The sequence below is a fragment of the Leptonychotes weddellii genome, chromosome X, assembly GCF_054177405.1.
Source record: "Leptonychotes weddellii isolate Sample4059 chromosome X, ASM5417740v2, whole genome shotgun sequence".
Lineage (NCBI taxonomy): Eukaryota > Metazoa > Chordata > Mammalia > Carnivora > Phocidae > Leptonychotes > Leptonychotes weddellii.
The window spans coordinates 34,644,812-34,660,581 of NC_138385.1; the positions used below are offsets into that span (position 1 = coordinate 34,644,812).

Here is a 15,770-nt window from a genome sequence, read left to right on the forward strand (position 1 = left end):
TGTCTATGCCTATGGCAGGGCTCCCCAACTGGTGTGCACATATCCCTTCAGCCTCTGGGTTGGCTAGACAGAGCCTGGGGAGGCTGAAGTCTCTGGGGCTGGACCATTTATCCCATTGTTCTGCATGAATGTCATTTTCTGTGCGTGCTGTGACACAAGAAAGATCCGGAAGCCATAGCCTGGGGGCAACTCCAAGTTCAATTGCCCCGCCCTCTGCTGAAGACCCCCTGTGGGTTGATCTGACACTTCCTAGCCTTCCCCAGCACTGGCTGACCTTAATATGTGGCCAAGACAGCATGTCCTACAGGGCTGAGAAAGGAAAGAAAGATGAGCCCAAAGGGGCCCAGGGTCTGAACCACTTCAGAATCACTGACTCCCCTGGAAAGGCTCAAACTCTCTTTCTCGAGTCTGCTCCTTCCTCTGTTCCTAAGGCCTGTCCCTGGAGAGCAGGAGCTCCTCAAAGCTGGGCTTACCTTGGCATCCATGATGCTGGTCTCCACCCGGGCCACGCCCTGGTTCTCCCGGAACAGCTGGATCTTACTGATCTTGCTGAACTCGGACAGCACAGTGGTGAGGTTGGTTTTGAGGTCAATAACATGGCTGATGCCGTGACGGGGTCCCACCAGGAGAGTGGTGGCTGACTGCTTCTCGTCCTGGGCCCCAAGTGTGGCGGGCAGCATTCACGGAAAGAAGGGCAGAGGAGGCAGGAAGAAATAGGAAACAGGCATTGAACTGGTTCTGCTGGCAGGTCTGGAAACATCAAGGGCTTAGTGCCAGGGCAGGGGGACAACCGTGAGGGGAAAGTGGTCTGGGATGCTCCTGTTCCCAGGGTAGGCCCCGGGTCACTGGTCTCAGGGGACACCTTAGCCTCAGCAACAGGCTGAGTGAGGTGGGCAGGGGCAGGGCTGGCTCTAGCAAAATCGTGACGTAGGGGACGTTTCTGTTTTAAAGCTCTGCAGCATCCTTTTCCCACCAAGCCCCAGGAACTTTCCATTTGTTGCTGTGGGTCACTCGGTGACCCCCAGTGCTCTGCCTGAACAGGTGGCATCTTGTGTCTGGTCTTTACTTCCTCGGGCTCAAGAGCCACTGAAACTTGCACTCCTCACCTGGTGCCAAAAGCTAAACAGTCACTCTGCCTCAGGTGTTGGGAGTTGATTGGGTGCTTAAGAGCAGGGTCGGAGAATCCCGACATTTGCTCTTTGACTGGCAAAACAGCAGTCTTTTTTTTTTTTTTTTAGTATTTATTTTATTTTTTTAAAGATTTTATTTATTTGCCAGAGAGAAAGAGAGAGAGAGAGAGAACAAGCAGGGGGAGCTGCAGGCAGAGGGAGAAGCAGACTCCCCGCTGAGCAGGGAGCCCAATGCGGGACTTGATCCCAGGACCCTGGGATCATGATCTGAGCCAAAGGCAGCTACTGAACTGACTGAGCCACCCTGGCATCCCTGAAAAACAGCAGTCTTAACCCAAAGGAATGGCCTATCGGAATTTCAGCCCTGGCAGGGGGGTGCGCGGGGGTGGAGGGAGGGGAGTAGGCTTTCAGGGATCTGCAAGTCCCAGTATGTAAATACCTCCCTCTGCTCCTGGTGGACCGGATTCCCATAGGTGGCCCGACAGGCTCCTGAGCACCATCAAGCCTGAGCCCTCTGCTGGCCCATTTCCTGGCATTCGCATCTCCCCAAGGAACCTCTGTGGGTCTGCTATAGACACTTTGCTAAGCGGCTTCCCATCAGTGTGCGCCAGGAGCATGACAGCGTGTTCCCCAGAGCATGACAAGCACCTGGATCCAGTCAGCAAGATGATTTGAATTTCCTTTCACGGTAGCTCACTAGGGTGAACTAGCCTGGGGCACAGGTTTAGGGGGATCAGCTGTGCACCGTCAGGGAGGGGTGTTACTACAGTGGAGGCCCTGGGCAGGAAGGGGGGAGTATGCAGACTCAGAAAGCCTGGGGTGGGGGTGGGGGCTGCAGGGGCAGGGGGAAAGCCAATGGGGTAGGGCAGGGGTTGGCAAACTCTGGCCCACGGGCCAAATCCAATCCAACACCAGCTTTTATACGGCCCACACTCTGAGAATGATTTTTACATTTCTAAATGGTTGGAAAAGAACCATGTTGTGTGACATGTGAAAATCACACGAAATTCAAATTTCGGTGTCCATAAATAAAGAGATACTGGAATACAGCCACGCTCATTTTTTCTGCATCGTCTATAACTGTTCTCACGCTATAAGGGCACTAAATAGTTGTGACAGAGACCCGCGTGGCCTGCAAAGCCTAAAATATGTACCATCTAGCTCTTTATGCAACAAGTTTGCTGACCCCTGAAATCAAGGAAAGGGGACCCAGACGGGTCATGGAGGGATACTGAAAACGAATACGGCCTCCTACTTGACCATTTTACCAGAGGCGGGACTGGAGCACCATGGGAAGGGAAAGGGAGAAAGAGGAGGACGAGGAAGGTCTTTAGAAATATTTGCTGACAGAGAATGCCACCCTAAAGCTCTAGTGGAGTCCCTCCTGCCCTCCACCCAAGCCCAAGCGCACACAAGGGACTCCCTCCCCCACCACGGCCCTCACTGACCAGGCCCACAGTGTTGAACAAAACGCCCGTGAATGTTGGAAGTTCATTCAGAATTCGAAGATACTGGAGCTTTGCCTGAATTGCAGAGCCCTGTGGAAACAACCCATGCAGACACGTGAGAAGCCTGAGTTGCACAGGAAAAGCAAACCTGTGTTCTCAGGAAGGAGTGTCAACATCTTGGGACGGGCACTAGTCAGGCTCGTCAGCAAGCCACACCGGGTGTGTGAGGAGACCCTCCAGAAAAATGGCAGGAAGGTTCCAGTTTGGACAACTCTTGCCTCTAGTCATCCCGTGTCCCTTTCTAAACCTTCCTCTGACCTCCTGTTCCTTGTGCCTTAAAAACCCAGCTTAGTCATTTTGTTCTCAGGATAATTCCAACACCTCCCCCCAGCTCGGACGTCCCACCTCATCTATACATCTGTCCTGAGATCCCCTGCTGCTGCCTTGGTACTGGCCATCCCCAGCCAGGGGTCCCAACGATGCCTTTAATCCTGAGCACCCCTAAGCCTCAAGCCTGTTCTTCCTCTGCCATCCCCTCATAGAAAAGTCTCTCTCAGTGGTACCAGCTTCCCCAGGCCTTTGAGCCAGAAACCTGTATCACGCCGGGCTTCCCCCTCATTCTCTCACCTGAGCGCCATCAGCCACCACGTCGCCTTGATTGGACCTCCTAACTTCCTCTCTGACCTACCCATACTCTTTTCCCTCAACTCCTCCCCACTGCTGTTAAGGGTGGCAGCCTCAAACAGAAGTTCGATCATGTCAGCCGCCTGCTTAAATCCTTCAATGCCTTCTTGATGCCCACAGGATGAAGTATGACCCCTCTCCACGGCACACGAGGTGCTCCAGGAACCGGCTCCTGCCAGCTTCTCTGGCTTTCTCTCGTGCCCCCCTCCTGAGGCATGTGCCTTGCACTCTCTGTACTTGCTTATGTAGAACTATTTGCATTTCTTTCCATGCATAATGTTCTCTTATATCCCCACGGCATTGTACTGACGGATCTGCCTGCCTGGGAAAGTCTTCCTCCCCCTCCCGCCTCCCCCTCATCTAGACAAACTCCTATCTGTCTGTCAGGACCCAGATCTGGCATCAAACGCACCAATTCCTGGCCTTTTCTACCTCCCTAAGGCTGGGCTGGGTGTTCCTCCGCCTCCGTGTTTCCAGAGCCCCCACGCCTGTTGCATGGTGTTGTGACCGACTGTCGCTCTGTGTTGTGACTGTCGTGTTTCCCCACTAGCCTGTGCCTGACTTAGGGCTGCGGAGCAGGCAGGCCTTTTTAATCTTTGCCTCTCCAGCCCAAGCACTGGCGGGGGGGGGGGGGGGGGGCGGATCCTCAAAAAAAAGTGTTTGCTGAGGAGATGGTCGGGGAGGAGGGGAGCGCTGATGTTCTCCCTCTGGGAATAAAACAATTTGATTAAACATGCACAGCAAGGTAGGCCCGACTTAACTCTCTGGGGAAATTTGCATCTTAAAAGAGAAGCTTGTGGGTAATACAAGTAATCCGGAATGGGTGGTATATGGAGGGGGGGGCAGGGCCGGGCGACTGTGTCCTTTGTCTCTGTCTGTATGCTGATTCTGCGGCCTTTAACCACCCCTCCTGCCTCCTGGGCAAGAAGCAACCAGAAGACTGAGAAGGGCTAGAGACCTTCAGGGCTGGAGGTGGGGTGACTGGGAGTCCCTCAGAGGGCACAGCAGTGACGTGAACCCTCGCCACGCTGCCCAGTGACCCATGCTCCAGGTCAGGCCTTGTCCCACCGGGCTGAGCTTTCATCTCCCAGAATTCCCTATTCCCCGCCTGACGAATTAGAAAGCTAATGAGGAACAGAGCAGTCCTTTCCATGGAAAACATGCCTCCCCAGAGTCCAGTGCTGTCCACACAGCAGGTGCTCAGTCAGCACAGACGAAATGGGCGGAATGATCGGAGAATTGCCTCCTCCTGCACCTCGGCCCGGCCCCTTTGCTTTGAGGATCCTGGGCTCTCGCGGTGACTTGCCCCTGAGCAGCTCAGGTTTGGGGAAAATCCCTCTCCACCATCATCCCCCATATCCAGCCAAACTGGATGTGTACCCAAGTCAAAGATGGGGGTGGGGGCAGTTCCCTCGGAAGACCAGACCTGCTGGGAAACCACACAGGAGAGCTGCACAGCCCCAAGCGCCTGAGCAGGGCCCCAGTGGATGACACTTGGTACCTTGGTGCCAGTGGAAGGATGTGTTTGGTGGGCCTTCAGTTGCTGTGAGAGAGATTTCCGAAGGTTCTTCTCTTTGATGCCCTGTAGGAGGGAGGGAGGAAGAAAGGGTTCCAGGCCCCATTCCTTCCTAAGAGCAGAAAGAAGAAAAGCGAGAAATTAGTGAGGGTGACAGAGCGGGGCTGAGAAAAGAAGATGGTGAGGCAGAAATCAGATCTGAGAGGCAGAGGGAGGGATGGAGCCTGTAAGAAAAAGAGAGGGATGAGGGCAAGAGAATCCCATTGGCCATGATTCTCTGGTAGAAGCTGGAGCTCAAAGGCATCACGGCCTAGGTGTGAGGAACCATAATCCTCACTCCCACCCCGGGGCCCTACATTCCTGAAAAGCATAGCACAGCTCAGTCGTTGCACTTTCTCCCTTTACAGCTATTTGCCACCTTCCCAAAGGGCCCTGGCACAACTCACTCCACATTCTTGAGCGAGATCTTCTGACTAGGTCGAGTGGCCGAGACCGTGATATAGATGTGGAGGGCAGCAAGGCCCAAAAGCATCTCCGGCTTGGGGTCCATTCCAAAGCGTTCGCGGATAACATCGTTCCGACTCTGCAGGAGAGGGCAGTCCAAACCTGTCAGTTAAAAAAGATGTTCCCTTCCCACCCCCCACCCCCCACTCCACCCCAGATCTACTCCCTTGCATCCCAGAAAAGAATGGCGGTGTCCAGTAAGACATCCTAGATAAAGGGGAAGAGGAAATTTCTGCCTTTGGGGGAGAGGCAACAGAGGAACCTTGGGTCTCAGGGACACTATTTTGCTTCATTCAGCAGATCCTGGACAGGCCTCTCAGGGATAGATGCACACAATGGCGAAGTCCAAATGGGCAGAACATCTAGGTCACTGCAAAAGTGAGACACGGCACCACTCTCTTTCTTTCGTCTTGTTACAAGAGGCCTAAACTCACTCCCCAGCCATACAGGGATCTTCTACTAGCTCAGATGGGAATAAAGAGAGATACTGGGAGGAGCTCTCCATAGCACTCTGACCCCAAAGCCCAGGGTGAGAGATGGATTGCAGGGATGGAGCAGATATTCTGTTCCTAGGGGTCTGAAGGTCAAAAGCAGCAATGAGTCAATCTTCTCTATGTTATCCTAAAGGGGGTCCCCTGGAACTACTGGTCAAGGGTATGATAGTGCACAAACCCTGAGGGTTAGAGTCTCAGCTCCTGATGATTCAGCCTAGGTTAGACCAGTTGCCCATTTGGTTGAGGTGAAACCTGGATGAGCCGAGGGACTAGGGAGCCACAGTGGTATCACCACAGCATAGGAGAGAGTGGAAAAGGAATGCTTCATCAGTGATCATCTATGTAGAAAATCCAATGGAATCTACCAAACGCCTACTAAAACTAATGAGTTAGCAAGGCTGCAGGACATAAGAGCAACATACAAAAACCAATTGCATTTCTACATGCTTGCGACAATTGGAAAGTCAAATTACAAGTCAAAACCATTTATAATAGCATTGAAAACTCTAAAATAATTAGGGATAAATCTGTCAAAATAAGTGAAAAGCCGGTACACTGAAAACTAGAATATCCTGATGAGCAAAATTAAAGAAGACCTAAATAAATGTAGAAATATACCATGTTCATGGGTCAGAAGACTCGTTATTAGTACGATGTCAATTCTCCCCAAACTGATCTATAGATTCAACCCAACCCTAATCACAATCACAGCAGATTTTTGGTAGAAATTGACAAGCTAATTCTAAAATTCAATGCAAAGGACCTAGAATGACCAAAACAACTTTGAAAACGAAGAACAAAGTTAGAGAGTAAGTGCTACCTGATTTTAAGACTTACAAAGCTACAGTAATCAAGAGTGTGATGTTGGCATAAAAATAGACAAGTAGATCAATAAAGAGTTCAGAAATAGACCCACACACCTTTATAGACAACTGATTTTTGACAAAGATGCAAAGACAAGACAGTGGGGAAAGGATAGTCTTTTCAACAAATGGTGCAGTCACAGCTGGATATTCATAATACAAAAGAGAGAGAGAGCGCGCACGAGAGAGAGAAATTTGGTCGATACCTTGTACTGCATAAGAAAAGTTATGTCAAAATGGATCACAGACCTAAATGTAAAAACTAAAATGCTAAAACTTCTAGAAAAAAAAAGGAGACAATCCCTGTGACCTCGAGTTAGGCAAGGATTTCTTCGATATGGCATTATGAGCGTGATCCATGAAAGCATTATCCATCAAAGAACAAAGTGAGAAATTAGACTTCATCAAAATTCAAACATTTGCTCTGTGGAAGACACTGTTTAAAGACTGAAAAGGGAAGCCACAGACTGGGAAAGAAAACTGCAAATAACATATCCAACAAGCAACTTCTATCCAGGATATATAAGGAAGTCTCGTAACTCGGTAACAAGAAGATGAACAACCCCAATAAAAAAGGAGGCAAAAGATTTGAAAAGACACTTCACCAAAAAAGATGTATGTTGTCAAACAAACACATGAAAAGGTGTTTAACATTAGTCGGTGAGAAATGCAAGTGAGATACCACCAAGATACCACTGAATACTATTAAAACAACTTAAAAAAAATACTGAAAAATACCAAGTGCTGATGAGGACGTAGAGAAACTGGAACTCTCATACATGGCTGGTGGGAATATAAAATGGCACTGCCACTTTGGAAAACAGTATTAGAGTTTCTTTTTAAAAAATGAAAGAAAGAGATCTCCCGTATGATCAAACCATTCCATTCTTAGGTATTTACCCAAGAGAGAAAAGAGCACATGTCATACAAAGACTTGTACATGAATGTTCATAGAAGCTTTGTTCGTAGTAGCCCAAACCTGGAAACAACTCAAATGGCCATCAGCGGGTAAACTGATAAAAACATTTTGGTACATCCATACCATGGAATACTACTCAACAATAAACAGGAATGGAATAATGAAATACACAACAAAGACAGATCTCAAAGTCATTAGGCTGGGTGAAGTAAGTCGGACCAAAATAAATGTACACACCATACGGTTTCATTTATATAAAATCTCTAGAAAATGTGAACTCATCTATAGTGACAGAAAGCAGGACAGTGGTTGCCTGGGGATTGGGGGCAGGGAGGGAATTACACAGAAGCCTGAGGAAACTTTTGGGGGGCACTGGATATGCTCAATATCTTGGTTGTGGTGATGGTTTCATGGGTATAAACATGTCGAAACCTACCAAATTGTCATTTTAAATATGTGCAGTTTATGGGTCAGTCATACCTCAATAAAGCTGTTCGACATAAAAAATAAGAAATTACAGGTGAAGTCCATATCATCATGAAGGGGAGGGACGGGGTGGACACGGTCTTGACACCAAATTCCAAAATAATTGAACCAAGGTGATCCCCGGAAGCTTGGATGAAGACATTTAGGGCCAACAAAATGAGAACTAAACTTAAAGAATTCATAGAGGAACCACAACTCATTGTCCCCAGAGTGCTGGTAGAGGAGCCCAGGGCTGTTTGAGAAATGTTCCTCACATTTTGGATTGTTAGAAGGGACAACCGCGATGTCTTACAGCATGTCTGCAGGTGTCAGAGACATCATCAGAGATGAGTCTGGAGCTCATTTTTCTCCTCTTGTCAAGCACTCTGTACGTTCTATGGGCACCTAGGACTCAACACAAAACGATCTCATCTTTTCCCCAAACCCATTCCGAAACTCCCTGTATTCCTTCACTTGGAGAATGAGACCACCTCTACCAGACGCACATTGAGTCAAAGCCCATTGGTTCTACCTTTTCATTATCTCTTGAATCCCGCCCCCCCATCCAAAACTGCCCTGGTTCTGGCCTCCATCATGTCTCCCCCGTAGCTCCCCAGCTGGTGTACTCCCTCGGCACCTATGTAATCTTTCAAAGTTGCTCATCTGCCCAGGCTGCTCTCCTTTCCACATTTCTGCACCCCCACCCTACGGCAGAATTTCTTTACCCCTGGCTACTCCCGAGAACCACCTGAGGAATTTAGAAAACATCAGCGTTTGGAGCCCATTCCCATAGATTTTGATTCATTTGGTCGTGGGTGGAGCAGAACATTTTTTTTTTTTTTCCAAACCTTCTCAGATAATTCTAAGTGCAGCTAGGGGTAAAACCCACTGCCCTAAAGCAGTGGTTCCCAAATGCCACTGGGCATCAGAATTACCCAAATGGGCTCGGTAAACCCGGGATCCTGTGATGGTGACAGAGTGACACAGGTTGCCTGCTCCCCCAAACTGATGAGATCTGCCCAGACACCTAGGCGGGACTTGAGCTACACCAAGCACCGGTCACCAGGCTAAACAACGTGGCCGTGGCCCACAACCGTAGCAGGAAAGGAGAGGGCCTTCAGAGCTACCCGGAGGTTGGAGTACCTTACAGAGCGACTTCATGGTGATGGCAGAACAGCCTGACTGCTTGTTTGTCCATGGGTCTGTCTGTCTGTGTACCCCCAATCAGACTCTACCTGGATGTACAGGTACTCGAAAGCAGCGGGATCCCGACGCAGCAGTTCCACGGGGTCTTTGGGAAAGAAGCTGATTCGGAAGAGGCATTTCATTCCTTGGTAGTGTGTCCGCTGTACCACCTGAATCCCAGGGATGAGAGGGGTGAGGAAAGAGTTCTGGGAATCCCTGGCCCGTGGCCGTAGGGGTGAGAGCCAGCTTGGTGCCTCCTCAAGGCGGGGCTCGGGGCTGAGCGAGGTGGCTGCTTACCCCTGCCTCCCACCTGGCCCAGCCCAATTACCCTTCGAGGAAAGGTCTTGCCTGCCCTTCTGGTCCAAAGTGACTAGAAATTTTTTAAAGACCTTTTTTTAAAGATCTTATTTATTTATTTGAGAGAGAGGCGGAGCGCACGGGCTAGGGGAGGGGCAGAGGGAGAAGCAGACGCCCCGCTGAGCAGGGAGCCTGATGTGGGACTCGATCCCGGGACTCCGGGGTCATGACCTGAGCCGAAGGCAGACCCTTAACCCACGGAGCCACCCAGGCGCCCCAAAGTGACTAGGATTGTCGAATCACTTAACCAGGACATGGCCTTTATCAACAATGGGGTCTAAGGCCCAAGATACAAGATGGGAAGAGAGGGCTCCTGGTAACTTCTCCGACTCTTCTTGCTGCGGGTCTAACACCTTTACCTTGCAGAGAGGCTCAGCGCCAGCAGAGTAAGTGGCTGATTAAAAAAGCCAAACCAAAGCTTTAAAATCCCATTTGGAGGTATAGGGGAGACAAGCTGGCCATGTATGGGTAACTGCTGAAGCTGCCATAGGTCATGACAATTCATGATACAATTCCTTCTACTCTTGTGGATGTTTGAGGTTGTTTTTTTTTTGCAATAAAAAAGTTTAAAATCCTATTTGGAAAAAGAGACCAATTGGATTCAGAAGGCCTCTTGAGAGGCTGGGTGGGAGGTGCATAGGCCTCCCTTCCAAGCTAACAATCTTCCCTCCACAGGGGGGAACCTGTGAGGCTTTGGACTGCATTTGGCTGAGAGCTAACCTTGAAGAATTGTTCTTTCCTAAAGTCCTTTCTTGTGTGTGTGTGTGTGTGTGTGTGTGTGTGTGTGTCTGATTTTGGTTTTTGTCGCACTTGCATTTAGGCACTTCTTCCCAATTGTCCCTCTCCAATTCCTTCCTTCCCTCTCTGGGAGTCCTGATTGGCCTCCCTGGCTCTTCTTGGTGCTTCCCCATTGGCGAAGCCAGCATTTTCTGGCTCTACCCAGCCTCTTTCTCCTACTCTGCCTTGGAAGTGGATGTGGGTGATGTGCTGCCCATCCCCCACTCAGCCCATTCTCAGCCTACACTTGTCCCGGCCTCAGTGGTCTCGATAGACTCCACTTGTTGACCTTTTTGTACTAAAGCCTTCATCGGAAGGCCAAGTTTCCTCTCAGAGACAGAAAAGTCTAGCCGGCAGGGCCCCCAGGAGACAGGAGGCTTGGCACGGCTATCTCAGCATTCTGGGAGCCACGCAGTGACTCACCACCCCACACCTTCCCCACTGGAGACCAGGACTGACAATCTTCATGCCCTTCTCAGGTCACGAGGAACATTGCCCAAAGCCCACTGGATGTGGTCAGTATAGACCTTAACTGAGAACTGTTCATTTCTGGGGGCTGGCTGGCTGAGGAAATCATTATGAATTTTCCAGAAAGAGGGTGCCCGGAGTCCTCTTCTCTATTAGAGGCCACAGGCAGCTCTCAAGCCAGGCCGAAGGAGTTGCTTACATAAGCCAGAGGCTGCTTGTCCTGGAGAAGCAGGAACTTGTGGTTCTGTTCCGGCCCAGCATACTCAAGGACTAGAGCGAAGTGCTCAATGTACCTCAGGGAAAGACGGTCCTGTAATGTCACCATCACATCCTGTGGAAGAGAAGAGAGCCTTGAGAGGCAGATACATTCCAGTTCCATACCACTCTCGGCACCAAACATGGGAGAGGGGGACTGCACCCCAAGAGAGATGGTCCTGGGGAGGCGGCAGAAGCCGGGAGAGTGGCCAGACGGAGACACAGGCCTTTAGGGTGGCCCAGGCATTCTCCAGGATGAGGAGAGGAGGGACCCTGAGTACTTGGGCCCTGGCGAACACCAAAGGTGCAGGGTAGGAGAGGGCGGGGCTTCTGAATTTGGCCTGGCCAGACATCTGGCAAAAGGTGGTCATGGCCCTCCCTCCCTCCTTCTCTCCTTCCAGTCAACAAAATGCTTTCGGAGTGCTTACCAAGCGGGCCACTGAATAAGGAAGGCACTATGCTGGTTCTTCCTGACCTTACGTAAGTCAGAACCTTCACTCTAGTTTGTCCACCAACCCTTTCCTCAGGAACGAGCAAAAGCCAGAGCCACAATCACGTAATTAAAAAGCAGACTATTTCTGGATTCATAATCCAAATCGAATGACTTGAGTTACTGGCAAAATGTTCGTTTTTGATCGTAGCTGGCTTTCAGAGACCATCAATTTAGCAACTTGAAAAATGTGTCCATGCGGAGGAACCACGTCACGTGTCTGTGTACAGTCACAAATCTGACTACTTCGGGGTTCTGTCTGCTCTGCTGCCCTACTTTTAATATTAGGATGTCTGCAAACCTATCCTTGGGGGCTGCCAGATGTCAGTTTTGAGACTTCGGCCGTCTACTTGCTGTGACTTCAGCACACACTGGGCTCCATTGTGTGTGTGTGTGTGTGTGTGTGTGCTCCTGGAGTCAGCACAGCTCAGACCCCAGAGGCCAGAACGCAGCCGGCTTGGGAATGCGCGGTTCCCTTATACCCAGAGTTGCCAAACAAGCCCCTCAGTGAACATTCAAGGACGCTAAGCCATTCAAACGTGAGGCTGGCAACTGGTGGGTACTTGAGAGTGTCTCTTTGTGGCGTCCAAGTAGCCACAGAGGTGCCAGTGCGGATGGAGCTCTGGCGGGGACAAATGAGGCTTTCTTTGCTGTTTAGCTGCACTAGGACTGTGGATGGCCAAGCTGGTGACTGCCAACTGGTGGGACAAGTGGAGCAGCCTCCGTGCCAGGCTTTCGAGTCACCCTGGTACCTCTCTGGGACAAGTTCCCATGAATGGCCAGTGCACTTTCCCTGAAGTCAGGGTGAGATCACAAGCCAGGGGACACTGCTGTCCTGGAAGGCTAGGGCTACCTGGGGGCAACAATGTCATTGGGTCACTGGGTCATCACTGTGAGGTCGGGAGACACTGGGAGAAGCCTCCGAGGGGAATGAGAGGAGCAAATGTTCTGGTGTGGGGACAGATCTATAGGGAACATACTGACCCACGAATAAATGCCATGGAGGATTCTGATGCAGAGAGATAGCCACATCTGGAGGAGGGGCATTTGGACACCCCTGGGTGGCCTAGTTGTGCTTCAATGTCCCTCCCATAGGCTGAGACCGCCGACAGGCAAGAGACCATCCCAGGATACCCTCAGGAATATGTTTTGATCCTAGGCCCCTTGGGGGACCCAGCCAGGCCTCAGCCTTCCGAAGAGACTCTCCGTTCCAACGACACGGGTAGGCCGGTGTTTTATAACTTTTATAACTTTATACTGGTACTTAGGGCAGGACAATTCTTCATCATTCAGGGACTGTCTCCTTGCAGGACACTCAGCAGCTCTGACCCTCAGACACTCAATGTCAGTAGCACCCCAAACCATGGGATGACCCCCAAATTCCTCAATGCCATCTGGGAGGGGAGTGGCAACTCTGGCTGAGAACCACTGGTGAGGCCGCCCCTGAACACCTGATAATTCCTCTTCGGGAAATTTCCTGGCCCAAGGGTTTCTTTCTTTAGAGGGTTGTCCTGGCCCCAGCCTGAGGACCTCAGGACGCCTATGAGCCAGGCTGGGTTTTCCGGGCAGAAAGATGCTATTCCACTGGTTGCGTGGAAATTCATTCTAGGGGGTCCAGAAGAAACAGGAGCAGTTATTTCTGTTCCAGATCAGAGCTGAACCTGGGGGTCAATCGTTTCATTGCCTCTTCTCCTCAGGACGAAGGGAATCGCTACAGCTTTTAGACGGCTGGCCGAGTTCTTAAGAATCACAGCTCAGTAGTCGCTCTCTCTATGAAAGGAATAGCCAAAGGGACTGTTGCTGGACGTTTCCAATCTTGGCTCAGTGCTTAAGATCTGATGGCTATTTCAGAAGCAAAGCATGGCTAAGCTAATCTCCCAAGAGATTGTGTTTGTTGATTTCTGTGTGTATTTGTGCATAGGTGTTACTGTAGCAATATAAATCACCTTTGCTTTATAAATGTTTTAATGATCTTCATACTCCTTAGCTCTTAAGAGTCTTGAAGGACCCGGTATAACACGGACACAACGTAGTTCACAAGTAGGTATGCACATACAATGCACTCGTGCTTGTGCGCACATGCGTGGTGTGCATGCACGAGCATGCACACGCAAACACACAGACACATGTAGTTGGGCACTCAGATGCCTCCCCCCACACACACACCCTCACCCGAGGGCTGCGTGTTCTTGCAGCCTGGGGCTCACAGAGGCAGAAGCTCCAAGGCCACCTCGCTCCCCAGCAGCACCTCTGTGCAGACTCACAGACAGTCAGGAACCAGCAGCCATGCGTGCCCCAGAGAGGGCAAAGGCTGACCCGAGAGGGAGGAGACTCTGTATGTACCTTAACAGTGGTCCGGCCATCAAAAGTGAATGATTTAATCTGCCCATTTTCTAAGAAAACTTTCAGGACGTTGGGGATGAGGAGAATAGCTTCTTTCTTCATCATTTTCTGTGAATAAGCAGGGAAAGGTCAAGGAGAGGGGCTCATTTAGAAGGCAGAGGGAAGCCAGAGGAGGAGTATAGAAAGGAAGAGAAGGGAGCGAGTGAAGGAGACAGGGAGCCAAAGACAGGGAAGGACAAGGAGACAGAGGAAAGAACAGATCAGTGATCATGCTACCTGCAGACCAGAACCAAAGGCTCTAAGAAAACATTGGGCCATATCAAAAGTTCACCCTTCATTCGGTATCATGGCGCACCCCCATCCTACTGTGGCTTAGAGTTCTACACCTTAGGGTGGTGCTTGGCCCACAGAGACCACCATGCACTAAAGAGCAGATGGAAGGCCTCCTTAGGACCCACCTCACCCGCCTGCTCTTATATCCCGACACTTCCCTTTCCACCAAGCCCTTCACATGCAGAGATCATGTCCACATCCTTGCCTTTGCTCTGCCAACCCCCTCCCTGCCCCCATAGTCTCCTAGGTCCTTTCTGACCTGGCCCCTGCCTACTTCTCCAGAGTCCTGTCTTGACAGTCCAGGTACCCACCCTGCACTTTCATGCCTCCATACCTCTGACAACCAATCATTCAGGGACTGTGTCCTCCCTGCAGGACACTACGCATTTCTGACCCTGAGACACTCAATGCCAATAGCATGCCAAATCGTCGGGATGACCCACAACACCCTCCGACATTTCCAAAAGCTGAGAGTGGGCAGTACTGAACCAAACTGGCAAAGCCCATGTTTGAACACCTGATAACTTGTTAGCAAAAGTTTTCTTGGCCCAGGTGTTCCTTGATTTACAGAGTGGTGCATGTTAAGTTCTCAATAAATATGTGTTACATAAAGACTGCTCTCTCTGCCTTCCTCTTTGCCTCCTTGGCCAACTCCTACTCATCCTTCAAAACCCAGCTTAAATACCAATTCTGTGAAGTCCTGTCCAAACTCATCAGGTACTTGGACCTGGTGTTCCCGTGTGTTCTCAGAGTAATGTCACACACACCACTTTCAGTGTTCTTAGCATATTTTTGGAGAATTTTTGTCTCTCCCAAATGGTGAACTCGTAGCACATCCATGGCCCTATTCAATCTTTGTAGTTCTGACATTGAGCAGAGTCCCTGGCACATAGTTGGGGCTCAGTATATGGGTACTGAATATATGAGCAGTAGATGCTTAATACGTGCTTACTTGAATGATCAGAATCATCAGGAGAGTCCAATCATTTCCTTGGGCCATCACCAGGTCTATAGGAACCAAAAAGCTGCCTAAAATGGTCAGAAATCCTTAATTCAGTGGGCATTCATTGAGCCTCTCCTCTATGCCCCACACTATGCTAAGTAAGCTCCATGAGGGCCAGGCAAAAATAGAGGACTGGGTTTGGTCTTATACTCTTGTCGTAGAGACCGGGCACATCCACACGAATCCACTAGAGAGCAATTATAAAACCAAAACTAAACCAAAAGCTGTAAGATAGATAAGATTTCCTAGGTGAGACTAATTAGATTTTGATTTGGAAGGAGACGGCGGGCGCAGACCACTAGAGAGGCCCGAAGAGGGCTAGTCCACATCTAGGGACTGTCGCGGACATGAAAAAATGAACAAGCAGGTCCTCCCGCGTTGGGGTTTGGTTGGCGGTGGAGGGGAGCCAGGAGTGGGTATAAAGTTGGAAAAGTGTAGACTCCCTGGTTCTCGGCCTGATCCTGAGATGCCTTGCTCCTACCAAGCCCAGAGGCACTGGATCTCCAGGCTGACACTCGGCGGTGGCAGGTTTTATT

The 15,770-nt window shown here is 50.2% G+C and overlaps 1 protein-coding gene across 2 annotated transcripts in view; it reads right to left on the reverse strand.

The window, feature by feature from the left end:
* Positions 1 to 15,770, reverse strand: part of FRMPD3 (FERM and PDZ domain containing 3) — a 57,742-nt gene that overhangs the window by 24,185 nt on the left and 17,787 nt on the right. For both annotated transcript variants that reach the window (XM_081808449.1, XM_081808450.1), the window contains 7 exons: positions 13,899 to 14,006; positions 11,010 to 11,141; positions 9,259 to 9,378; positions 5,225 to 5,361; positions 4,764 to 4,890; positions 2,579 to 2,668; positions 474 to 653 (listed from right to left, as the gene is read on the reverse strand). In XM_081808449.1, coding sequence (XP_081664575.1) covers positions 474 to 653; positions 2,579 to 2,668; positions 4,764 to 4,890; positions 5,225 to 5,361; positions 9,259 to 9,378; positions 11,010 to 11,141; positions 13,899 to 14,006 — 894 coding nt within the window. The remainder of the gene's footprint in view (positions 1 to 473; positions 654 to 2,578; positions 2,669 to 4,763; positions 4,891 to 5,224; positions 5,362 to 9,258; positions 9,379 to 11,009; positions 11,142 to 13,898; positions 14,007 to 15,770) is intronic.